This window comes from Nymphaea colorata, chromosome 10, assembly GCF_008831285.2.
Source record: "Nymphaea colorata isolate Beijing-Zhang1983 chromosome 10, ASM883128v2, whole genome shotgun sequence".
NCBI classification, from domain to species: Eukaryota; Viridiplantae; Streptophyta; class Magnoliopsida; order Nymphaeales; family Nymphaeaceae; genus Nymphaea; species Nymphaea colorata.
In genome coordinates this window covers 21506103-21531142 of record NC_045147.1, presented here as the reverse complement: position 1 = coordinate 21531142, position 25040 = coordinate 21506103, and the positions used below count along the sequence as shown (strand labels likewise).

General features: G+C 37.9%; 4 protein-coding genes across 7 annotated transcripts; 2 read left to right on the top strand and 2 right to left on the bottom strand.

Moving 5' to 3' along the window:
• Nucleotides 1–3756: 3756 nt before the first annotated feature.
• Nucleotides 3757–4354, bottom strand: LOC116263015 (putative glutaredoxin-C14). Its single transcript, XM_031642580.2, has one exon. It carries the CDS (start codon nucleotides 4218–4220, stop codon nucleotides 3906–3908), a length of 315 nt encoding a protein of 104 aa, XP_031498440.1. The 5' UTR covers nucleotides 4221–4354; the 3' UTR covers nucleotides 3757–3905.
• An 8085-nt stretch (nucleotides 4355–12439) lies between these two features.
• On the top strand, nucleotides 12440–13185 carry LOC116262764 (glutaredoxin-C1-like). Its single transcript, XM_031642257.1, has one exon. The coding sequence runs from the start codon at nucleotides 12650–12652 to the stop codon at nucleotides 12959–12961; it is 312 nt and encodes a 103-aa protein (XP_031498117.1). The 5' UTR covers nucleotides 12440–12649; the 3' UTR covers nucleotides 12962–13185.
• Nucleotides 13186–15474: 2289 nt separating this feature from the next.
• On the bottom strand, nucleotides 15475–16200 carry LOC116262691 (agamous-like MADS-box protein AGL80). The gene has a single exon (XM_031642173.1). The coding sequence runs from the start codon at nucleotides 16198–16200 to the stop codon at nucleotides 15475–15477; it is 726 nt and encodes a 241-aa protein (XP_031498033.1).
• A 3036-nt stretch (nucleotides 16201–19236) lies between these two features.
• On the top strand, nucleotides 19237–23078 carry LOC116261912 (uncharacterized). Of its 4 annotated transcripts, none has more exons than XM_031640850.2 (6): nucleotides 19244–19690; nucleotides 20175–20323; nucleotides 20875–21036; nucleotides 21112–21227; nucleotides 22577–22626; nucleotides 22826–23043. In XM_031640850.2, exons 1-5 carry the CDS (start codon nucleotides 19282–19284, stop codon nucleotides 22605–22607), a joined length of 867 nt encoding a protein of 288 aa, XP_031496710.2. In that variant the 5' UTR covers nucleotides 19244–19281; the 3' UTR covers nucleotides 22608–22626; nucleotides 22826–23043. The 4 variants fall into 4 exon arrangements, with proteins under 4 accessions (XP_031496711.1, XP_031496710.2, XP_031496708.2 ...); XM_031640848.2 differs by having other exon boundaries at nucleotides 22700–23043; XM_031640849.2 differs by having other exon boundaries at nucleotides 22577–22641.
• Nucleotides 23079–25040: the final 1962 nt, after the last annotated feature.

Genomic DNA, 25040 nt, shown 5'->3' with positions numbered 1-25040 from the left:
AATAAGGTTGGTGCAATCATATATATAAAATAATGAGAAGAGTAGTGAGAACAAGTGAAAGTGCGCCCCAGTCCGGAAATAGCTGTACGCTCAAGTGTTTCCCAGCTCCCTGACTAACTTCTAATTGGATATCATATCTTAGTCTCATCTTTTTATTATTATTAAATTACAGCTTTCTCAGTTCCTTCTTTTCTTCTTGTTTTGTTGTTCTTGTTTTGTTGTTCATATGATCAGATTTCTGTTTGTTCATGTTTTGTATTCTTGCTTTTTATGTTATTTTTCTCTTTTTGCTGTATTTTTTACCTTTTTCTTTTATTATTGCTGTTTGGTGACACATTGTCAGTTGTCACTGTTTTTGTCTTGAATGAATTCTCATTTTATCGGCTTTCTTCGTGTCACCAGACATAGTATGTGTATATATATATATATATAGTTACTTTTTTCAGTAGTTTGGATGCATGCACCTCTTACACACATGCGCACACACACACACATATATATATATAAGCTATAAAATTTTGACCATTTAAAATTTTTATGAAACACCAATGTATGAATAAAAGGTTAGCATGAAGTATTAATATAAAAATATTTTTTTGTTTGGTGGGTTTGTGTAGACAATTGCCCACACAGTGGACACGCCAGCCTGCGCTCCTCTAGCAGAATGAAACTTTGAGGCGCACCTCTGGAAATGGAATTCTCTCTCTAGGATAACTTGATGAGGAAACATTTGGAAGGTTCCCTTCAAGGGAAGGATTGATGTGCGGAATCTAATTCACAGCGCGTGTGATACGTTTTGATGAGAGCACTGAAACAGATAACTCTTATCTAAAAAGAAAAGGCGGGCGCAGAAACGACGCCAAATATTCTACATATCATATGAACGTACGGGGCGATGGATCGGCGCCACCGTCATCTCCAACAGTAGTGAGATTGATCATCATCGTGCTTCCATTACACATCAAAGCACGTGCAAACAGAAGATAAATATAAATATATTCCGTTTACATCAGAGTTTGCTGGTGGATCGGAAACAGACGAAGGTAGGACCACCCACATGCATTTTATGGATCTTATCAATGATCAATATTGACTTGGCCTCTTAAAAAAAGTTATCGTATCTTCGCAATGCATAAAATCTTCTATAGATAACTAGAAAAGTCAGTCAGGATTAATGAAGTTTAAGTTGACATTTTGATAAATAAATTATGTCTGATATTCAATGTATACAATTTTCATGAGTATACTTTGCTTGTTGAAAAATTAATAGAGAGGGGGAGAGAGAAATGAGAGGAGGAGAGGCAGTGGTTGAGCTATGATTTTTTGGTCGAGCGGCACTTGAGTTGCAAACCCACATCTGGTGTAAGCATCATATGTAATTTTTAAGTTCTAGCTGTGCGATTACGAGCCCTTTCAATGAAATTTTTCATGGGCAGTGGTCGGCACCAGCTCTCATCTATATCACATGGGTGCAGGTGTGGTGACATCATATAAATATAAATAAATAAAAAAATATATATATATATACATACGTATATATGTTATTTGTTATATAAGTAATTTTATTTGTCTATATTTTTAAACTTTTTTTTATCATGGTTACCTTGAATCAAAACTCGATCAAAACATTTTTCAGAACGGGCAAAACTCATTTGATGCTATGTCGGGCCACACCAGCATCGGCACTCGCACTGATGCGGGTGCGGGTGCTCCACCATAATTGGCATACCTGTGTGACTTGGGCTCTCATGCATGTATTTTCACCCCTGGTGAGAGAGTAAAAAGTTGCACACACTATCAAGGGCCACTTTTCCTCGTTTTCCTTGTTTTTTTATGACAATTCCCTTCACCTTGAAATTGGTAAATTCTAGGAAGGAAGAAAAAAATCTTGAAATGTCAATATCATTTTGAGACTGGTTTTATTCATTTCCAATTTTCCATATATGATATATATATGGCCAGTAATATTAATCCTACAGCGGCAGCACTTCTAGTGACGTTTTTTGCACCGATATGTGTGACATCAGTGAAAGCTTCACGGATTCTTTACTAACGTTTTACAGCGGCAGTAAAGGGTTTGTTTATAATGTGTGACAAACTATTAGAAATCTAAAATGTCTCATATCATCCAATAATGGAAGGATTGTACAAAAGGCAGTCCCATTTTCCGAATCATGCAATTTCTGTACGGTGAGTTTTGAAGAAAGATAAAAATGCGATCAATGGTTGAGCATTGATACTCTTTGGAATAAAGACTCAAGAGTTCCTTTTTGTCTCCCATAAAAATCGTCCTTTCACCTTTGCCTGAGTGCATGGGGTACCCAATTCACTGTACGGCGTTTTGGAGCTCCCCATTGCTGCCCTTCACCTGCCTCGCGTGGATACAACAAACACCACATTCATGAGTCATGTCATTCTCCGTTTACCTTTTCCTGCGCATCAAAACAAGAAAGCAAAATAGAGTACAAAACAAGCTAGCTACTCATATATATATATATATATACCGGACCTCTTAAATTATTGCTAAAAAAATATTTTGAACAACATATAGCATTCTAATGTGTTTATGAGTATTATTTGAACAAAAAATATGTCTTAAAAATTTGAAGTCATAAGTGCTGTCCATTTTTTGGTCATTATAGAAATGTTTTAATGGGTTTAGGGTTTATATGATGTTCAAGGTTTCAAATTAAGCGGGTTACATGCACATCTCCTGCAAATGGTATGATTGAATATTGAATTCGTTTACGTGGATCTGGTAAAAAAAAATATGAAATTTGGATCCAAATCGAGCTAGGATCTGATCAAGTTTTGACCACATTACATATGCACCACATCTTATAGTAGTCAAATTAATAATCTCAATTAATTGGTTTCGAAAAAAAGAGGCCCCGTCACTCGAATCCTGCTGTCTATGTCCCTAGAATGAGATCCCTTTAACTAATTAATCCATACACAACTTAACAGCTTTCATTTGTACTGTGCTCCCCATTGATTAGCATTTGTAAAGTTAAAAAATAAACTGACGGAATGGAATGGTATTCTAAGGATTCTGGCGGTCTGGAAATATCCAGATATGGAATCTACAGGGGGCCTGCCAACTTGAAGGCTTTCTGATTTAAAAATGGAATCAACATCTTGTTTTTCAATGGATAAGGATGCGCTGCAAATCTTGGAATTCATGTTCTCAAAGGAAACTCGATCTTGTGTTGTGAATGTCGGTACCTGTGCATGCGATATCAATCTGCTCACTGATACAGCCTCTGCATGTGAAGCGTATTATGTCGATCTGTTGATATATTGACTTGGGGATGCTACAAGTTTCCGGAACTTCCTGTGGCAAGAAGAAGAAGAAGAAGAAGAAGTATGAATACTTTGTTACCAGATTCCAATAAGAGTTAAGTCTAGATGGCCATGCAGTAGCTAGCTAGACGACCATTGGGGGCGGATACATATCCAAAAACATTCTGATGCTCGCCATTCTTGGTGATGAAAATGCCATGCTAAATTAGATTGTCTGCAAAACTGTCGATTTAGAAAATGAAGTTACAGTCACTCTATAGATTTATTTTTCAGTTTTGTCAAAATATCACGTCCACTAATGAAATTACAGCCATAAGATCATGAAACTTTTCAAAATACGACTGCCTCTTGGTGGCAAGAAAACAGAGCGCAACAATGAAAATGAAGAAATTTTTTTTATTTATCCCGTCCAAGGTTACACTCTCTTTATGTAGTAGTAGGATATCTAAGTCAGCATCCATTCCATGCTAACTTGTACAACCAAACCCTAGACTTCTTTCTTTACAACCTCTCTCTCTCTCTCTCTAAATCGTAAGTGAAGCTTTATGTGAACGTAAAACTCTCGGATTCCGGCGTCGTGATCAGGGGATGGTAGTAGAGATCTAAAGGATCCAAATCGCCCCTGCTTCCCTGAGCATGTGACCCAGGGTGCCGTTGAGGTGGAGTGCCATGACTCTCTCAGTGGGACCCACCAGGCGGCCGCCGATGAAGACGGCGGGGACCGGCGGCCCGCGGCCCATGACGGCGGCGAGCGCCCTCTCCATCTCCTTCCCGCCGGCAACCTGGTCCAGCTCGTACACGATCGCGTTCACCCCGAGCCCCCGGAAGAACCTCTTCATCGCGTGGCACATGCAGCACGAGCTCACGCTGAACACCACCACTGCATTCTTCTCCGCCAGCTGCTGCACCCGCTCCATTGCGTGATTCCGAAAATGCGTGCTATTTTCAGGAAACAGTTATCCGGAAAAAGCAGGAACTTCTTGGCAGGGGAGGAAACCCGAAGGGATTTAACGGAAGGAAAGGAAGAGATCACCGGATCTTGGTCGGCCGGAAAATGCTGAAGTGAGTTGATGCCTTCTATGGCATGGGGAAATCACGTATTTATAGCAGTCTTCGGGGCTGGTGGATAGATTTTGTTATCTTCCCCTTTCCTTTTCGAAACGTTTCAAAGGAAGTGAATAAAATATTCGATCGGATGATTTTGAACTCGAAAAGGAATTCTGGCAATCTTTGCTGATAGGGACCGAATATAACAGGGCTTGTGATGTAGAATCCTTCTTTAGTGGGCCGAAAGTTGGACAATTTTAAACGTGTGACATGGCTTCCAAGGGAATGAACTGAAGAGTGAGTTACTAACCCAGAACCTTCCTCTCAATTGGGCAATGATTAACGACAAAAACTAATGCTACCTCCTTGATTCACTCTTACTCATATTATATATCATTTGAATTTGACTTAGTTACTTCAAACATTATATATATATATATATATATATATATATATATATATATATAGAGAGAGAGAGAGAGAGAGAGAGAGAGAGAGAGATGGGGAATCTTATTTAGTGCGCAGAGATGCGCTCACTCAAGCATAGGAACAGGTGGATCAAGGGTCGGTGTCCTGGCATCAAATACGCGTAGGATTACCATTAGAACACGGCATTAGAGGTCAACCATCATGGCTCCCCAGTACACAGTCAAATGGAACAGTAAATTGGTCATGATCAAGCAGCCTGTGTGTTTGTTTTTTTTCTTTTTTCTTTTTAAATTTAACTGCACGAGAACAGGAAATATATAGAGATATAAAAAAATGAAAATTTGATTTTATATCGATCTTGCATTAAGTCTTTTTCGTTTTTTGAAACCTTGTAACATCTTATTCATGTGGACATTCTGATGACCTTTCTAAAACTTACAAATTAATTGGAACTTTTGTATCCAACCATGAGGTTTCGAGGTGCATATGTGATTTAAACAAGCAAATTCATTCAAACCGGTTCGTATTTAAACTTGTATGTCTGACTTCATAAGGGTTATTTAGAGTCATGTGAAGACAATGGTGGGTATACTTCTAAGAGACAAAAAATGACAAATAAAAAAAGATATAATGAAAAATTAGTGCCATTACATATTTTTCCTGGATTTGGAATCTTAGAGAGAGAAAGAGGGAATTTCGATATACATAAATATGATATAGATTCATTTCATTGTTGGTTAGCAGCAGCAGAACCAGAAAAAAGAAAAAATTTAAGGGAGGAGGATGCACTTATTTGTTTGATCTATAAATATTAAGGGGAGCCTAATCATACTGCATGTTTGTGGTTTTTGCGTAAACTTTTTTGACCTTTTGCGAATAAAACGGGTCATTCTTAGAGAGCAAGTGTTGCAAGAAAGAGATCAGTGAAGATTTAGGGAAGCTTCGAGCAGATGTGCCTGACCAGAAGAGGCTATGTGTTCCTGTTTCAAGGACTATGACCACAAGTAGGTAGTTATATATATCCAGATTCGCCACCAAATCTCCGGATTCCTATTTCAACTAAGAGTCCAGATGTCGTACTCGACGCTTCCGACCGAACTCAATGGGCCACGAAACACGAATTTTAGAACTTACTGAACCAGACCTTCATTTGTAGTGGTGGTCCTAATTTGTTAGATTTCACTTTCAACTGACATTTGCATATCTATATATATTATTTCACACACAATATGGGAATATGTAGATGATGGGGCTTAGATTTAGACATGGTGAATAACATTGGGAGATCGGCAACGAATATGAGAACGTTTCAAGGATGACGTAAAATGATCAAGTGAAACTAATTAACTTCATATGTAGCTACTAACTAGGGCATACTAAGCAAGATGTTAACCAGATTAATATCACTTTTGACTGTCTAGTTAAGAAGAAAGATGCAGAAAAATTGGCACCGTGTCCCAATATTTAGTTACTAGATAGTTTAAAGTCCATTGTCACATAAAACATGTATTTTTAGAAAAAAAAAACACGTATAATACTTGAGAAATAATAATACTTGAGAAATAAGTTAGCCGTATAAAATGGCAATTAGATGCATCTTTAAAAAAAAAGCCAAAAATAAAAGACGTGAAAAAAACACGTACTATATGCATTTTTTCACATTTTTTATATTTTTTAGGATTGATTAAATGTTTTAAATTTTTTAAAAATTGTCAAGATTTTTTTGAGATATACAACTTTACCGTATTATATTCGAGAAATTCTAAACTGTATAATCCCCTTATACGATATATGTGACAATGCTACGTACTAATCTTCAAAAGTGGGAGCAAGGTATGGATCAGTCAAATTTGGCGGTTCTAGTTCAAGGACTAAAACGCCGAGAGGTTCCTTAGAATTCAGACCTGGCCGGGAAAAAGCGACGAGGCTCTTAATCGAGAGAGAATAGCATCCACCTTTACAACGCAACAGGAATAATGCATTCGCTTGATCATCAACAGTACTGGAAGCCTTCGTCTGGTGTTTGGTTAAATCTCTCCACCATCTTACAAGCATGAAGGGAAGGGAGAGTTTAGAAGTGAAGCCTGTTGAGAACATACTATATCCGATAAAATTGGAACGATGCAGAAAAGATTAGAAAGGCCCATTGTTTAAACTCGAAATTAACTAGTAATTCCTTTTCTGACTCAAGGTAATAGCTTTGATTTCTCAAATCATGCCCTCTTAGGTGTAATTCACCTACAATCAAATGAAGAAGTCGGACCGTCCTACTTAATTTCTTCACCTAGTGCATACTTGTGGTTTACTTTCACATGTATGCTTTTATATCATGAGCGAAGCTCTACGCTTTGTGGGATTAACAAATCCTGAGACATATAAAGCACACTCGCAAAGGCGTCCTGGATAACCTCTAGACCAAGAAAAAGTTGTCCGAGTAGTTGAACATTTTCGCGACCAATCAAACACAACCGTATTGAAGAGGCTAGGTCCTGATCACCAAACCATCTAAAGATTAACAAGTGAAAACTCAAGCAATAGATTGGCAATGCTGGAACTTAGATTAGGGTTGGTATTCTTACCAGCTGCTCACTTGTACAATTGGAGACACATTGTTTATTACTTGACTTGGATCAAGTTGAGAACAGCGCAGAGAATATGTGTACCTCAAATCACATCGATGATCGTCAGAATTTATAAAAGATAGTAGATGTTCTCAAGCTAAGTTCTTTATCAAAAAATTATAGCATCTAGAGTGAAGGTTATATAAACAAAGATCTTGTATCACTAGTTAAAAAGGAAGATTGTAATGCAAGAAGAGGTTGTCAAAGAATCTGAAGTCAAGGTTGGATGCTGGCGCAGCTTTAGGTTTATCATTTGAACATTGCGTGCCCTAATTCGTGAACTTCTCATAGTGCTTCTTCTGGTTTACAGCTAAAAAATAGCAAGAAATGCGTGGAAAAATGGGCATGGTCTTCTGTTAACTAGATCTATTTGTTTGTACAGTTAACTAGATCTTTAGAGCCCGTTTGATGGGCAGGATATTTCTTATAGCGCTGAAAATAAAATTCAAATTTAAATTTTTTTTTTTTTTGCCTATCAAACTTGGGATGAAAAAAAGTAGTCGTTGGGTTGGTTTTTAGAAATTTATTTCCAAAATTTTTTCTCTCAAAGCATTCCTTAATCCAACGATTTACTTTTTTCATCTTTCATTCTTCTCAAACTGCAAAATTTATTTGCTGGAACATAAACCTAAGTCTAGCAAACACAATGGGGTTTTGAAAGTTTGGATTTTGTTTCCATTTCTTGAATTCCTGATATAAGTTGCTGAAAACTTCTTTCCAACTCCATATTTTCAGTGCATCAAACGACCCTTTATACACACAGCCTGCGGATTGCATGTAAGAAAAGGCTAGAGCATCATGGCTGAAAAAATCCATATATATATATATATATATATATATATATATATATATATATATATAACACTTCAACATAGTTCCCGTGTTAGCCATCTAATAAGGAAATTGGACCCCTCCTTTTGGCCACATTCTCAAATAAGGGACTCTTGTTTCTCATTTTTCAGTGAAGACTGTAGTTTAAAGTCCCATCTCGATCGGCACTTTTTTAGCTCTAATTAAATCTGTTAAGTGGAAGGAAATGACAACGATGACTTTTCCTTCTACATATAAAGGAAACAATACTTTTTCAGCTTAAAAGGCAATGTACAAGAGCAGCAGCTTCCAAAGTGTAATGTGATTCTGCATTCCGAATTATTGGTAGGCCCTAAAAGGAAAATTTGCCTGCTAAAAGAAGCCTTTGTAAGCCATCAGAATAATTGAATAGTTAAAGCACCATCGTTAGACGTTAGTATCGAAGACATACGGGCAATGATACACATTTCACCGGGTATAGAAATCTGAACCATGTTATATGTTCGAGGGCCGAACACAGTGAATGTCAATAACTCTCATAAACCTCAAAAGCAGAACTAGTAAATGTTAAACAGCCCTTTTCATAAGGTATCAAAAGTTAGAAAAAAAAAACATTTTTTTATTGTGGGCATCTCCAGTATGAACAAAATGATAAGTGGAGAAGCTAGAGCCTCTTTAGGTAACCAGAAGTCGTTTAAGAAAGGTCCCTATGATCTAGAGCTGCTTTCAGATTTAGGTGGACCGATAATAGTCTATCCGTTAACAAAAGTATTGTGTTTATCATTGTTTGCATTCTAATGAAATAACATCTATGAGAATCAAACCGATGACATGCATTGAACCAGTATCAGAGCTACTCGTTGGCTGGGGTGGGTCACTGCCCACTGCCTACGAGTAGCTCGGCTGAAGAGAAGGTTGGTGTGCTGACGAATGGGAATACTAAAAAGAGGTGAGAAGGGGATGAATGGTGGGTCGGCGGGATGACGCCCAATTGTACGCGATCCGTACTCACTCTCCTCCTTTTCTTTTTCGGCTTTGTGATGCCACGACACGAGCCCGCCCCCTCTCTCGTCTCTCTCTACTTTTTGATCTCCTAAAAAAAGTAGACATTCTTTTTCCTCCTTTGATTCTCTCCCCACTTCCAAGCTGGTATATACCCACCCTTATCTGCACTTCCACATAAATCTCAGGACATTTTTACAGAAATGTAGATAGGTGGGGTTTTTATGGGGTATACATCACACAAAACCTAATATCAAAACCTTAAATTTATATGTTGGATTAGCGCAGACCTGAGTCCAGCGATTTAAGGCAGCTCTTAGAGACTTGGATCCTTGCATGCACGAAAGCCAATTGAAAATTTGTTAACTATATATTTAGCGGTTCATTAAAAGAAAAAGTTTAGCTGGGCCCGTGTACTATTGCTTTTTCTGTCAAGCTTAATTCAAAGTCAAAAATCACAAACTAAAAGCTCAAGAAATTTAGGGAAAAGGAATTTGGAACAAGAGATTTTGTTGGGTTGGATTCTTCTTATCTGTTTGTTTGTGGATGGGCAGATGTTGTAGATGAGAAGGCATGGAGGGAAGGAGAAGGGGGAGAGATCGGAATGTGGAAAAGCAAGGCAGATCGACACGAAGGCAACCCCCTTTATTCGCTTCCGCTCAAGATCTATCACTTCCTTCTTCTTCTTTGTTCCAATAATATGCTTTACTTGGTCGACCAACTGCGTGCCAAACCTGAAGCTGGATGATGTCGAACGTGGCCAGGAGGAATTCTTCATATCTCATCACTTCCACTGTTTTCTACAGCGTTTAATTCGATTCGATGGTGTCATAAATACATATATTTATTTCATCATTTGCCGATTTGGCTGTCTGATGCTCATAACTCAATATGTTTTTTTTGCACTTTGACTTTTCCGCTTCTCTTAATTAATTAATTAATTCATGCAATTCTTGCTGTGAATATCTTTGATTTATCGTGCTTTACATGGAAAATTATGGTCGATTATGAACTTTTTTCAGGATCACAAATCGCCATCTCGGCCGTTTTAGTCCTAAAATATGCTTTCTTCAAGGTGAAATTTATGTACATTCTGACACCAAGTTAATGAAGTAGAAAATTTATGGGAGAAAGTTGAGAAGATTATTTTGTAAGGATAAGTAAGCGGAGGACTTGGCATGCAAATGTAGATCCAAATTTATAAAATTAATGGATTGAAATCCAGAGTGCTTCATGAGGGCTCTACAAAATTTCTTCTTTATTTTTCTATCTATCTGGCGAGATCTAGAACCAAGTTCTTGAGAGAATAATATTCATCCATTTTCTCATTTTTATCTTTAATTCTAGAATTTTTCTTTTAAGCGATTTCATTCCTTTTTCTCATCTTCTGATGGGATTGGAATCTTTTAGCCAACAAAAAAGAAGGGGACGTTGTCTCCATCGGATAGACCCATCTTCGTTGACCACGTCAGCAAGATGCCCCCATTTAGATATGTCTTCAAGCAAAAGAATCCTAAAAATAATTTGATTCAAGAAAAGAAAAATCCAAACAAAGAAAAGGAGGCGTCACAAGTGAAAGCGTACCACGCGAACCTTCCCACGTGTTTGCTAATGGAATGTACAAAGGACAGGAAGTCGTGCCTTCGTTTATCGCCTATTCCAAAAACTGGCTCCCACACTCTACAAGTCCGAGAGTGATTGAAAGCACAAAAAAATGTCTTTGTTGTAAATTACTAGTCAGTGTGGCAGTAGAAGTATTTATAAATATTTTGGTAATATATATATATATATAAATATTTAAAGATATCCATTTAAAAATAAAAAAATTTTAAGAGACTGGTGTGAGCAACTGCCGACACCAGTCATCATATGGCTATGCCACTGGTTGATTTCAGTGCTTGAATTAATCGAGAACAAAATCTATATAGGGTGTTTGACAACAACAACACTAGAACATATTCACGGAACACTTACAAAGTATTTTTGCTATTAAACGACCACTGAAGACGTATTTGGGCGATACTAGAAAATGCCGTTTAGGAAGCAAAACATGCATTCGAAATATGTTTAGAAAACACCGTTTCCCTAAAACAACTTATTTAAATTAGGGTATGAATATCTTTGTCGAGCATCGTTTTTGTCTTGACACCCAAACATACAAACTATGTTTCGTAATTAGATTAAATTCTAACAAATCCTGGTTTTGACACAAACATCATTTCTTTGAAGACGTCATCCGAACACAACTTAGACGGATGGTTAATTAGAATAAAAAATTTTATTCGGGCCTCCTTTTGGGAATAATCTTAAATTGGTGCTTCAAAATTTTGGTCTCTTTTATTCCATATCGTTTTGTCGAGCTGCTGAAAAGTCTTGTTTCTTCTCAAGATAACAGAGATATTTCTTACTGAATGTGATCATCTAACTACAAAACCTGTTTTTGAAGAAAACAAAATTACAAAAGCAGCCGTCCCCAGGGCGGCCTTCTTCATTTGTGCTTGGTTCGACTCTGTATTGACTTCACTTTAGACTTCACAGCGAACCCGTGGACCTCATTGACCTACTTTTGGTTTGTTAAATGGGACTTGCTTGATGACTGTGGTCCTACACTACCAAGCCAACTGGGCTCGACCCACTTGAGCCTCAAACCGAGTTGCCGCGTGCCAGTCCCTCGATTCTCCTCACCTTTTCTACTCACTAAAATTTGAATTGTAGTCCCAACATTATCCATAAAGGAAAATTGATATGGATAACGGATGAATACCATCTCTCTCTCTCTCTCTCTCTCTCTCTCTCTCTCTCTCGCTCTATATATATATATATATATATAGCCTTATCTAGAAATAGTGTTGATTTTTTGGGGTTCCAGAAATCTCATGAAGAGATTCTTAAATAGAAAATGACGGTTGATGGTTACCGAATCGACACTGTGCACAAAGGAAAATATGGTTAAGATTGCACAAGGTGGTGCTTTCATATTTTATATAGGAAAGAGATATTTTTACGCACTGCTTTACCCATTTAAAAATTTGGGGCTTCATATATAAAGGAGATGATTGGGTCGCTATCGTAGGGCAGATTGCAAGAGACATGTTGATCATTTGCAAATAATCTAGGGGAATAATATTTCTCGTCGCTTTTGAAATAAAATAATTCCACCCATCAGCCACTCGACACTATAAATATGATATCTCCATGACTCTCAACTCATCAGCCAAACTCTCCCGCAATATCCTCAAGCCCTCTACCATTCCCCCGCCGAGTTCATCCTCTTCCCTTTCCGGCTTTCAATCTTTGCCTCTGTCTCTCTCTCTAGATCTCTCATTTCTGGCCTGCCCATTACCGTATTAGTTGTGCAGATCTCTGAGTTTCGGCCAAAGAATTCACAGATCTGCGTCACTTTGGTGTGCTGCATTTAGTAAGAAGATCAGGAAGGAATGGACAGGGTGGTGAAGCTTGCAAAAGAGAGTGCAGTGGTCATCTTCAGCCAGAGCTCGTGCTGCATGTGCCATGCCATCAAGAGGTTCTTCTGTGACCTCGGCGTGCACCCGGTTGTGCACGAGCTCGATCAGGACCCCAGAGGCAAGGAGATGGAGAAAGCCCTGGCGCGACTGATCGGCCGGGGCCCGGCGATTCCAGCCGTCTTCATCGGCGGCAAGCTGGTGGGGCCGACGGACAAAGTCATGGCTCACCACCTTAATGGCACCCTGGTTCCTCAGCTCAAGGAAGCTGGGGCACTGTGGCTCTGAGTTTCGGCAAACTTTTAGCAGATAGAATAACCAGCCTTGGAGACCACAAAATAAATCCGGCTTCTTCTTTTTCCTTTTGCAATCTTAGAGAGAGAAGAGGTGCTTTGAAAGGCCATGGAGTTTTTAGTTTGTATGGTCTCGTTTGTGGCTCTACTTTTTTGCAGTGCTTGATAGTATCAGTCAAAATTTTCTCCTTTTTTTCTTCCCGTCTTTGTTGAGGAACACATGCAACTGTTTACTTGAGTATGAAATAAAATAGAAATTTTGCTTGACATGATTCATCCCATTGATTCTCAAATAAAGCAAGGCTCCCATGGATTGGAGAAATTAAACCGTAAATTGATAAAACTTACAACACGCGGATAATGATACGGAGGTGTCAATTGCCATCGTAATATTCCTAAAGATTTACTATTTTTAAATTGTTTTTATACATTTTCTCATTTACTTTTATACATTTTCTCATCTAGTATTAATCACAAACTGAGATCCAGACTAATGCTTGATCCAGAACCAAAGAGGGAGTGCTCTAGTGCTCTTAGATTCTAGTGGGCGATGGACATTTCTCGCACATTAAATTGTGATAAGAACCGTCGAGTGGGGCGTGGTCCCATCCCATTTTGGCAAGGATGCGACGGAATGAAAATGCTACATCTGTGGCTGTCTGTTCCTGATCTTTTCTTTTTCTTCCTCCAAAAGAAAAAAACAAATCCCTATTTCATCAATGATTTGTTATTAGTAATGTTATTTCATTAATGATTCGTTGAAGAAAATTGAGTGAACTCAAATTTTTTTTTGTGATATTGCACCGATACATATGTATAACCGAACTTTTATTGAAAGTAATAGTAAAAAATAGTGAACCAAATTGTAAGACGGCATTGCATTTTCAATTCTCTTTCCCTTCTTATGATCTACAGATTTTAAGATGCAGAGAATGGTTGTCAAAATCAAAGTGAAAAAGAAAAAGATGAGAGAGCAAAAACCCGTGCAATCTATCTTGAGTTTTGTCAAATCACGGCTGCTGCATCCGGTGGAAACAATTAAATTCTCCATCTAATGCATTCGTCAGGTAGTGAAGCACAAGAAATCCGTCCAAACACGTACAAAGAAATCCACAAAGACATATGAATATATACATCTATGTCTCGCTAAAAAGCATCATTAAATTGACATTAGCAACTGTTTATGATGGTTTTTAGGATGATTTTTGGTTGTTTTAGCGAAAATTTTTAGATTTTAGTGCATCCGGCAGCATTAATGTTTCATATATTTCACACAGTTGTTTTTTTTTTTTTTCCCCCGGAAAGGAAGACGGTAGCAGACTCTTTTCTGAGTTGCATATTACAAGTCTTGGATTGATGCAAAATCCAAACGGAACACATGCAAAATCAAAATATAATCTGAAAAATACATTCTTCTTTTATCTTTTCTCTTTTGCAGAGAAATAAAGAGCTCGCGATTTCATTGTTTCCAAATTCATTGGCACCGGAAGGAACAGACACTTTCTGTTCGCTTAAGATGATCTGTGTTTTTGGTAACAAAGAAGAGTTGCCTTTTCTAATTCCTCTAGCTTTTTGAACTTTTTAGTTTCTGCAAAAACAGAATCTGGAAATCGACAAAAACAATCAATTAAGTGGTTGAAAGCATGAAGACGAAATCTGGATAAGAGTCCCATGAATTACCAAGATCCAGAACACTCTTCTTCTAATCACGTAACCTTGTTGATCAAGTAAGGAAAAAGTTTATACGATAAGTATGATCCGTTTCGAATTTGGGCGGCATTTACATGCCGGAATAAACTGCCCCGGATAATTTATCTCGAGAATTTTGATGGAGCCCGCTTCTCTTTGGAACAAGACAAACCGACATCAAATTTGTTATTTTTCTCATTTTTAAATTATTTTCTCTACTTTTAAATATAAAAAATTGAAAAAGGGCCTGATCAGATTCTCCCTATCATTGACCTTTCACCACATAAGCTGACAGCATTGTTTTGCAGTAGCGAAGCGATGGCGTGGAAAAGTTTGAAGCAAGTTTATTTTCATGCTTACAGTTAGGATGGAAATATTTTAAAAAAGAAAGAAAGAAAGATAGATATGACTCCTGTGCCCAACTTTTTCGTATTTCCTGAAGAATTTCAGTTTCCAAGATTGTAAAGCGGGTGAAATTAGATCGAACTGTACTCTGATCTTCAATGCGTTTCCTCAATCCTCATATCACCAACAACTCATACACAGAACTCTATCATGAAAAGGTTTTTTTTTTTAAAAGTACAAGAACAAGAAGAAAACGAGCTTCGTAATAATTGACCTGAAGAAAATTGGCAACTGAAACATATATTATTTTCATACTTTTTTTCCTTTTTTCTGTGTTCTTTCTTGTGAAGATTGAGACTCGATCCATGAGATTTCTTCCTCAAACTCACAGAAATACAGAAACCAAACATGCAATTTGATCTACAAGACACAGAGAAGAGAGACGGACATCGATGGATGAACTCAATTAGCCTCTCACAGTAAAGGGCCAGGATACGTCCACTGGTTACCATCTACATAATAAGGCCACTCGGTAGGATAATTCTCAAGAGACTCCAGAAAGTCTACCAAATACTGTGGTTCCCCCGGCACCTGCTGTTCCATGAAGCTCATCCCCTGCACCTGCCGCCGCTCCTCCTCCCTGAGCAGCGCCGCCGGCACCGGCGGCAACGTCGGCGGCATCGGCATCAGTTGGGGAGGCAGCTGCATGCACGGCGGCCCGTAAGAAACCAACGACTCGTTCCTTCCCCTGACCTTCGCCATCCTCGCATCCACGATGCACATGAGCGCATGCAGCTCGTCCATGCCCGCACCATGCAACGCCGCCTTGTCTTTCATCCCCTTGATCAGCTTCGTCTTCATCTCCAACTCCTTGTTGTCCTTGGCCAGCTTGGCCTGCTGCTCCTTCAACTTGGCTATCCTCTGCCTGAGGAAGCCTTCCTGGTTCAGCATCTTCTTGGACTTCTCCACCTGCGGCAGATCGTTGAACTTCTCTATCACTTGACGTATGGCCGCGGCCGTCGGCGGCCAGATTTCCGGCGTAGTCTCCGACGGGCCAAACACGATCGCGCAGGCCTTGATGCCGCAGAGGGTGCTCAGCTCCGACACCTTCTTGATCAATCCCTTCTTTCTCTTCTTGAACGTGGCTTTCCTAGCCGAGTCCTTGGAGATCCAAGCCAAGTTCACCTTCTTCCTTGCCATCTTGCTCACAATCGTTCGATACACGAGGTCGCTCGCCTACAGGGTATATATATGTGAATATTTAATCTTAAACATAAATAAATCTCATTAAATAAATTAAATGATCCTTAGCACGCATAGTTGTCTCCCGTTTTCATGATTTTGCTGTAATGATCTCTTGATACGGAAGGTTGTTGCATAGATTTCAAAAGAAATCTATGAAATTGAGTTCTTCAAGATTTTGGAAATATATTTGATCACATCAAAGTGAGTTGGACAAGCGCCTTTATCTCCCAGTGTTGTTTGTCGCATCCAAGACAAGATTTGGTTCATCATTGAGTTAAACACGGTGTATCTTTGCTCGCAATTAATGGCGTTTATGCACATGAATGGTGCATGATTTTTTGTGCAATCTAGATTTAATGAGAGCAAGGTCCCGCGCAGGCGTGTACACTTTTTTCTTTTAGAACAACACTAATCCTATTTTTACACTGAATTATTAAGACCTCTTACTCTCCTATGATTTAATAATTAATTTGAAGATGGAGAGAATGGTTGTAAAAAAAAAAAATTCAAAATAGGAGAGAGAAAAGGAAGAGTAGGAGAGAGATTTTCATAGTAGCACTTCTGCTAGCCCTTTAATTTACACTAACTTACGAAACAATATGCAGATTAAACGTACTTATATATATATATATTACCCCTAGGAATACTAAAATTATTAAATTAGTGTTCTTCTCAGCTAAAATTTCTGGTTCTGCAAGTGTTCCTTTTTCCTTTTAAATGATTGGAGCAGAAATAGTGCCTGCAATGTTTTATTTGGGAAAGTGAAAACAAACAAACATCGAAGTAAGGTGTCTTTAGCAGCGACTTTGCAGAAATGACTCTTTTGATGTTTGCTTCGCCCAGTCAGGAAAAGATATATTCTGATAAGAGGAGTTGTGAAACAAACGAGGTCTAAATTTGCTCGACCTCCATATATAATTACGTACTCCAGTATAGAGATTCTTCTCGTTGGAATATCTTGGATCTTGTAAATAGCATAAGTGTGTCTTAATATCCTTTAATGTTAGTATTAATTAGGGTGATGGGAATAGGGATTCCCCACTCTATAATGGTGGAGGAACAGATAAGAGAGAGAGAGAGAGACGCCACTAATTAATTCCCAAACACGAGAGCAAGTGAAAAGGATTTGTTGAGATCAGGGATAAATCTTGCCTGGTTCTTCATAAAAAGTTCTTAAAGTGGCCATGCAATTGAGGAATTTTATTCACATGCGAATATGAGTCAAGTCACACTTAGAAATTATGTTTAAATTTATAGTAAATTATGTTTGCATAGTGATGGCAACTAATCCCGCGCGTGAAAAAGTGAACGTCACCGCTTTCTCTTTCTCTTTATCTCTCTCTCTTGTAAAATCCATTTCTAAACCAAATTTGGCCAATCGGCCAATCCAATAAATTTGGCCGAACTCTTGAGGTATAATATTAAAAGAGTAATTAAAAAATTAAATAGAAAATTTGCATTAAAAAAATTAAAATTGAAAATTTTTATAAATCTTAAAATTAGTTCGCAGTTGAGATGTGGACTCTTAAATGGGCCATGAGACTTAATTGGTACCAATGATCGGATTCAAATCTGCCGATTTGAACATTAACAGTGATCCCTTCGACTCCCTCAATTTGCTGCTGTCTACCACTGTATGTTTCCAACGATATATATATATATATATATATATATATATATATATATATAATATAAAAGTGATTGAAATCATATTTGGTAAACTCACCGGGTTGACTCGAGAATCACTCGAGTCAGCTCGGGTCACCTAAAAATCCGGTCATGAGTCAAGGTTTGGGCAAAGGAAGAACCTGACTAGGCCCAACTCTACCTAACTCCCTTAGAGTCGGCCTAACTCTCCTAGATCTGCTGGATTAGACTGCAGTAAAAATACATTATGGTTATTTGAATACTCAGCTGATTCGACAAGTCAACTCACTCACCCAATGACACGGTCATTTACCAATTTAAGTCCAAGTCATGGGTTTGCTAACTATGGTTTCAAAGGATTGAGTAAGGCTAGGCATCGGGCCGAGCCGCCACCGGGTACCCAGTACCTGGCCCGATAAGCCTGATTCGGGTCCGATAATTGGTTTTTAAAAATTTTATTAATTTGTTTATTATAATATTTTATTATAATTAATTATATTTATAGGGCCCAATTTTTGGATGTCGGGCCGACTCGATGCCCAGACTTAGGATTGAGTGTTGCATCTCCTTCCCCCCACTCTCTCTCTTATACATATATATGTGTGTGTTGTGAGCATTAGTAATTTGATTGGCACCACATTAGGAAACACATTTAAATATTAATACACAGATTAGCGTTTCATGATTTTAACCTAAGATAAACTGGAACCCATTAACAGGATTAATGTGGGTAAATCTAAAGCTATAAAGTATTTAAATGATGGGTCATGTAAGTTCTCATGAAATATGTAACAAAGTTAATCTGTTATTAAGGATACAAGACAAAAGAATTCCCTGCACTTAGACAATGAGGTACTTCCTGAGCATAATGTTAAGGTGTACGCTAGTTGCAACAAACATATTAATAAATTCTTATTATGAATATGTATCTTATTTTTAAGAATATTTCATTTAATAAATTGATTGATTATTTTTCATTTTCTCGTTAATATAAAAAATGGATAAGTTTGAATTTTGTTCGCATAATTGTATAAAATAAATTTACTGCATATTTATGCATCTTCTAGTTCAAACTTCAAACCTATATGCATTTTGACTTAATTTCATTTTCGTCGATGCAATTTTTTTTAACGAACGACACTTTCAATTTGATTTTCGTTGATGCAATTCTTTTTAATGCACGATGCTCTGAGTTTGATTTTCCTAAGAGGTTGTATTGCAGTACAAGTTAAATGATATATTATGAAACTACCATTACTCTAACCTTAAAGAAGCCCTAAACTTTGAGATATAAGAAAAGAAGGTGATTATGGGACGCTCACTTCATGGAAAGAGCTTTCCTTTCCTGCAATGCAAACGTCGGATCGAGGGATTAGAAAAATATTTCCGATGAATAACTTTTCCATGGGGCAAGCAAACGGGCGCCTCAGGAAATTGTTCTTCCCCTTGCCTACCAATAAACCCTACGAATCTGTTTCCCAGCAACTTTCCGGTAAACCCCGTTCCCCCGAAACTGATGTTTTCTTCCTTTTCCCCTCCGTCATTCACACAAAGGGAATGGGCTCCCGAAGTATAAGCGCACGCAGATGCTTAGCTTCTGTTGTTAAATACGATGGATTTCATAACCAGCCCTCTTTGTATCAGTCTTTTCCGCATCACCAGCCTTCCTTGTTTCAGTGTCGAGCGATCTCCTCGACGCCCGCAAGTTTTAGCTGGATCGATAAGATCAAGGGTGTATTCACGGGCCAGAAGACTTCAACAGAATCCCAGATATCTTCTAAGGATTTCACTTTGTTGAGTGAGCATTGTTTATTCCTTTGATTGGTAGCTTTCCTGTCTTATTTTTAAATAAATCATTATCTGCCTGTGAAGGTCTTCTATTCTGTATGCTGTTCTGTTCATTGATTTCGCACTATTTAATGTCATCAGTTTCATTCGTCGATTTCACTGCGACCCATGATTCTATTTTCCATATTCATTGTTTCGTTCTTGTCAGGAGACTACTTCTCACCGTTCTCATGCTCTACATCTCGCTTATTTGTGTCTTTGTTGCGTTTTCCCTTTCCGGTTCTGCATTTCAAATCTGAAATAGAGTGAACGATTTTGATATCTGGATTGATCTATTAATTTTTTTCGTAACGGATTTTTTTTTTCTTTTTCCAGTTTTCTCTTTCTGTCTTCAAATTTTGTGATTAGTTTTGAATGTTTTTTTAAAGTGGGAATTGTGTGAATGCTTCAATGTGATGAATCTTCTATCCTCTTTCTACGAATTTGGTGTACAGACTTTGCTGATGAGATGAAGAGGGCGAGGAAAATGGGATCTTTCAACCAGTATATTGTAGGTCGTAGCAGTGCGGCTACTTTTAAGGATGCATTTGAAAAGCAGGAAGCAATACTTCGGCACCTCGGCTCCTTTGATCCTACTGGAGAGGTTCCCTGGTTCTGTTTGTTGTATTATTGGCTTTGCTTTTATTTTCCATGTAGTTCATAGACGATAGAACTACTTCTCCAATTGGCAGGAAACAGTAGTTTTATAGGTTTTGGTTCTTTTCATTCTCTCAGGTGTGGTTAAAACATGTAGTGTTTGTTGTAGTTTGGCGTTACTCTATGCCCTCAAATTCTTGTTTCTACAAGAAAACTCCCTCTCGGCTCTCTGATCTTCTATCGTACTGCCGGTCGCCTTCAGCAAAAAAAATAATTAGCTGAACGATTGAAATTGCCTACTGATTAATTCTGGTGCAAATATAGCGGTTGCAACCAGTAACCTTGTTGTAGTCACAAATATAGAAATACCAGTATCCACAGCTTGTTTTTGGAGGCCACAACTCGGTCATTTATGTCAGATTTATTTAATTGAATGTGTTATTGCTTAGTCTACTATCAAGAAAAGGCAACAGTCTTAATTGGTTCATCCATCACATGTTTGAGTTCATCTAAAGTTCTTATGAAACAACTTAATTCCTTGTTCCTATTTTATTATAGCATCTGGAGACAAGCCAAAAACGAATTGCAGCAGAACATTGCAACTGTACAATTGCAGATGTCGAAAATGCATTATCAAAATTTGTATGGGCAAAGGAAGCACATAAAAAGATGGAGAAGTTGAAGGAACAAGGGAAGCCAATGCCTAAGACCTTGGCTGATGTACATACATGTGCTTGCTATAATTTTGTTGGGAATGATTCAGAAACTACAAATAACATGCATTTGCACTTGCAGGTCCAGAAGATGATGGGCTCATCACCACTAGATCTTGCAAGATCGAATTTGTCAAAGAGTGGCCAAATAAGTAGAAATGCACTGTGTCCATGTGGGTCCAACAAGAAATATAAAAGGTTTGTTTACTTTTGTCCTAGAAAACCTGGAATTTCTTACCAGTAATCTACGTGAGTCATGCCTGTTTCTTTCTTCTTGGCACAAATGCCTGCTTTCTTCGTACCTTGACTGCAAGTTGTCTTTTTCCTGCTTCGCTGTAAGCCTTTCATTCTATAAATCTAATACGAATATATTGATCAGGAAACACAGCAAAGAGAGAAGATGACACCTAAGCAGCCTGTTAGTATGTAAATAGACATAATGAGGTCAGATGGTGCAGCTTTGGTGATATAATAGTTGTGGACCTGTGGTGAAGACAAACATTTTCACCAAACTTACTTCATTCGGTAGCAACGTTATGCAATAAACAATATGAATATCTAGAAAGCTTTTAGCTCCTTTGATCATCCAAACTTATGACTTGATGTATTATGATTTATTTTTTTCCAAGTAATTAGTCATTTGTGTTGCCACAAGTTCTCAATCCTAAGGACATCATGTGATATTTTAAATGATTTACTTTCAAGCTTTCAGAATTAATATTTTGTAGCTTTCAAAGGTTTTCCCTGATGTAATGAATGGATCTAGCTAAATGTTTCTTCCTGTACAATATACCAGCTAAAAACATTCTGCTTCTTTACTTCGATGCAATATTCTTGACCATTTTTTAATGCAATCAACAGGAAAACTGCCTTGAGAATGTTTTTTCATGGATTCAAATTTTTGTGTTGGCTGGCAAATTTAGAGGTTTTATGTCCTTGTTTGAAGGAAATATATCACAAGCATCAAGTAAAATAACTATAGATTCTTTGTTGCCAGGTTCTTTCAACACTTCTTTTATTGTTTGAATAATTTGGTCTTTTATTTCCAGCAAAAACTGTTTTGTTGGAGAAGAGGGGATCGGCAGGGTCCCTCAGATTTAAAAAAAAAAAAAAACTTATGAATTTTGAAAATTTAAGTTTAACCTATATAAAATTTTTTAAAAATTCAGCTTCTGTTAAGATTTTGAAACTATAGTTCGCCCTTGTGATGAAAAATTCCTAGCTCCACCCCTGTTTTAGAACCTTTTTGGAAAAATAATAAATTTTTCGTTTTACTGTTCAGTTGGACATGATAGCTGGAATGTTTTGGTTTGACTTCTATGAGCTTAAATTCCAGGTTCGCTAGAAAAAAAAAGTGCGGTCATGAACTGTGTTTGTATATTACTTTGCACATGGAGGACAATGGCCAGCAACTTGGTTTACTGGATTGCTCTCACCATTCCTCTTTTGGGTGTTTTGTTAGACTCAATCACATACTCTAGCCTATGTTGCTTATTTATTATTACCAGTGTCCATATTTTTATGTCCATATTTTTATGTTTGAACAGGTGCTGCGGAAAGGATTCATCAAAGGACTGAATACTAAAGTTGCACCCTGGTACTCAAATTTCTGGTATAAATGCAGTGGTCAATTGGAACAGCTTGACATTTAATTCTTATTCTATTTACAGCTGACAAATCTACAATGACAGCATTTAAGAAGAGGTCCTTTTCATGAGGCCATTCTCAATTTAATTCTCACAAGATAACATCTTCTTTTGCCTTATGTGATGATAATTTTTTTCCGAACGAGGAAGGAGCCAACAAAAAAGCAGGGAAGCAATGCCAGTAATGTCTGTTGTATACTGCATAGGGCATGCCATCGCAAGCATCTCTAGGCAAATGCACACAGGAAGGTGCAGAAATGTGCACACGATCTCATGCATTCTCGTCTAGTCTCTCCTGCCTGTAGCCATACTTTCTGAATTACTTTTCAATTTCATTACAGAATGCGCATTAGCATTTTCAATTGTTAGACTAATTGCAAAATCATTTGGGTCCTTATCCATATCCACAAGGCTAATTTGCGGAACTGCTGGATAGCTCTTTCTTTATGAGCACGGTGAAGTTTTTTGTATGTGTCAACATAATGTGCCACTGATCAGTTCATATAATCCGTGCTGAAATTTCCTGTTCAGAATGGGACTTTGCTGATGTCTCATGGCAAAATTTCTCTGATAGCAAGATTTGAGACGAGTATCTTTGAAGTCTTTTCTCAGTGAAAGTTTTCAGAGTAGGCCTATAGATGTCCTGGTGATCCGCCTTCAAAGTTAGAATATCAATTGCAGGGATCAGTGAAAGTTTTCAGAGAGGATGAGGAAAGGAGAGTTTCAGGTTTCACTTGGCGGTGGGATTAGCCTCTTGAGACTAATCAAGGGTTATCTGTCTATAAGTTAAAATCTGCCTATAACTTAAAAGAAGTTGTTGCTGAAAGCACGGAACTACGAATCTCTTAAAAGAGAACAGAGATAAAAGAAGCAAAAGGAGTAGTGAAGCGACAGCAAGCAGCAATGATAACTGAACGTGCCATTACACCGCCTCTTGGTCACCGTGATGATGGTGGTGCTCGCCGCCCGGATGAACAACGTGGTGGTGGACATGCTGAACGTCCACTGTAGGACAAACGAGACGATGGCCCATTGTTCCTGAAACGAGTGAAGAAAAGACTCAAAGAGAAAGAAGCAGAAATCATTCTCTAGAGCGTACCAGTACCGGGACAGCTTTTATACCAGAATGACTATTTCCTGCACACTTTAACGTCTATGGCCGAAAGAAAGAGAAGATAAGACGAACAGAGTTGGTTTCAGGAACTGCCCAACTCCATTTCTTCTTTAATTAAATGCCTGAAAGTCCACCTAAATAGATAAGCTCGGTAGCCTTTCATACGGAAATCGTTACTTTGAAATCCACCGGTGCACCAATACGAGTTTTTGAGGACATTTTTTGCAGTTTTGTACCTAAAGTTTTGTACCTAAAGATGGTGTTACAAGAAAGCAAGCCAGTTATCTGAAGTTACCTCCGTTTTCAATTCCTTTTCAGAAAAATTACATTTTAAGGGATAATTTTTTGGTATAATTCGCCTTGGTACGAACTTTCCCTTGCATGCCACAGTTTTACCTCACTTGAAGTCTTGAATTTGAAATTACTCCAAATGAGACAAGCTATGCAGGGGTGGGGTTAGAAATTTTTCAGTACGGACCAATATAATTTTTTCAAAATTTTTATATACGATAGGTAGTTTTTTTTAAAATCTACGTGTAGGAGGCCCTGCTGGCTCCCCTTTGGCTCCACTCTTGAAGCTATCTTCATCTCAAGCTCAAGTTGGCCTCCAGGCAGTAGCGTAACCACATTGTGGTTGGTGTGGGCAGTTGTCCACACCAGCTTCTTAAAAGTTTTTCAGTCTTATATATAACTGCCTCATCAGGTTTGAGTTTGTTTAAACAAGTGCTCTTCCAGCCAATTTTCCTGGCTCCGCCACCCCCTTTGGGGGTTTTAGTAAGCGTGGTTGAGTTAGCAGCAGGTAAGCGGTCAGCCGTTGGTTCAAATTTAGGCACTGTTAGTTTTTATCAATGACCAGTCAGGCCCAATCGAAGCAGCTTGTGTGTTATGATGAGGTGTACGCAAGGGCGCAGAGCATTTGACTATAGATTTATGTAATTTTTTAAAAAGTTTAAATATGTATTTTCAACCTATTTCATTTTTTATAATTGGTTATGAAGGCAGAAAACTTGATTTTTGATCCAATTGATATAATAAATATTTGAGCTATTAAATAGAATGCATCTAAAGTATGCGAGGAATGATTTGAAAATTAGTCCTACATTTAAAAAGTGGCACATCCGCTCATGCCCCCTGTGCGACGCGGGCACAAATAAATTGTCATTCATTTTGCATTAGAGAAAAAGAATGAGACACGAATTTAAAATGAGATTGATTCAAGTCATTTTTCTAGAAAATCATAAATTTGTGAGA

Coding starts and splice junctions, on each gene's coding strand:
- LOC116263015 (XM_031642580.2), bottom strand. CDS start 4,220: ATGGAGCGGGTGCAGCAGCTGGCGGAGAAGAATGCAGTGGTGGTGTTC.
- LOC116262764 (XM_031642257.1), top strand. CDS start 12,650: ATGGACAGGGTGGTGAAGCTTGCAAAAGAGAGTGCAGTGGTCATCTTC.
- LOC116262691 (XM_031642173.1), bottom strand. CDS start 16,200: ATGGCAAGGAAGAAGGTGAACTTGGCTTGGATCTCCAAGGACTCGGCT.
- LOC116261912 (XM_031640850.2), top strand. CDS start 19,282: ATGAATAACTTTTCCATGGGGCAAGCAAACGGGCGCCTCAGGAAATTG. Junction 21,037..21,111: donor TGCCTAAGACCTTGGCTGAT/GTACATACATGT, acceptor TTGCACTTGCAG/GTCCAGAAGATGATGGGCTC. Junction 21,228..22,576: donor TCCAACAAGAAATATAAAAG/GTTTGTTTACTT, acceptor ATGTTTGAACAG/GTGCTGCGGAAAGGATTCAT.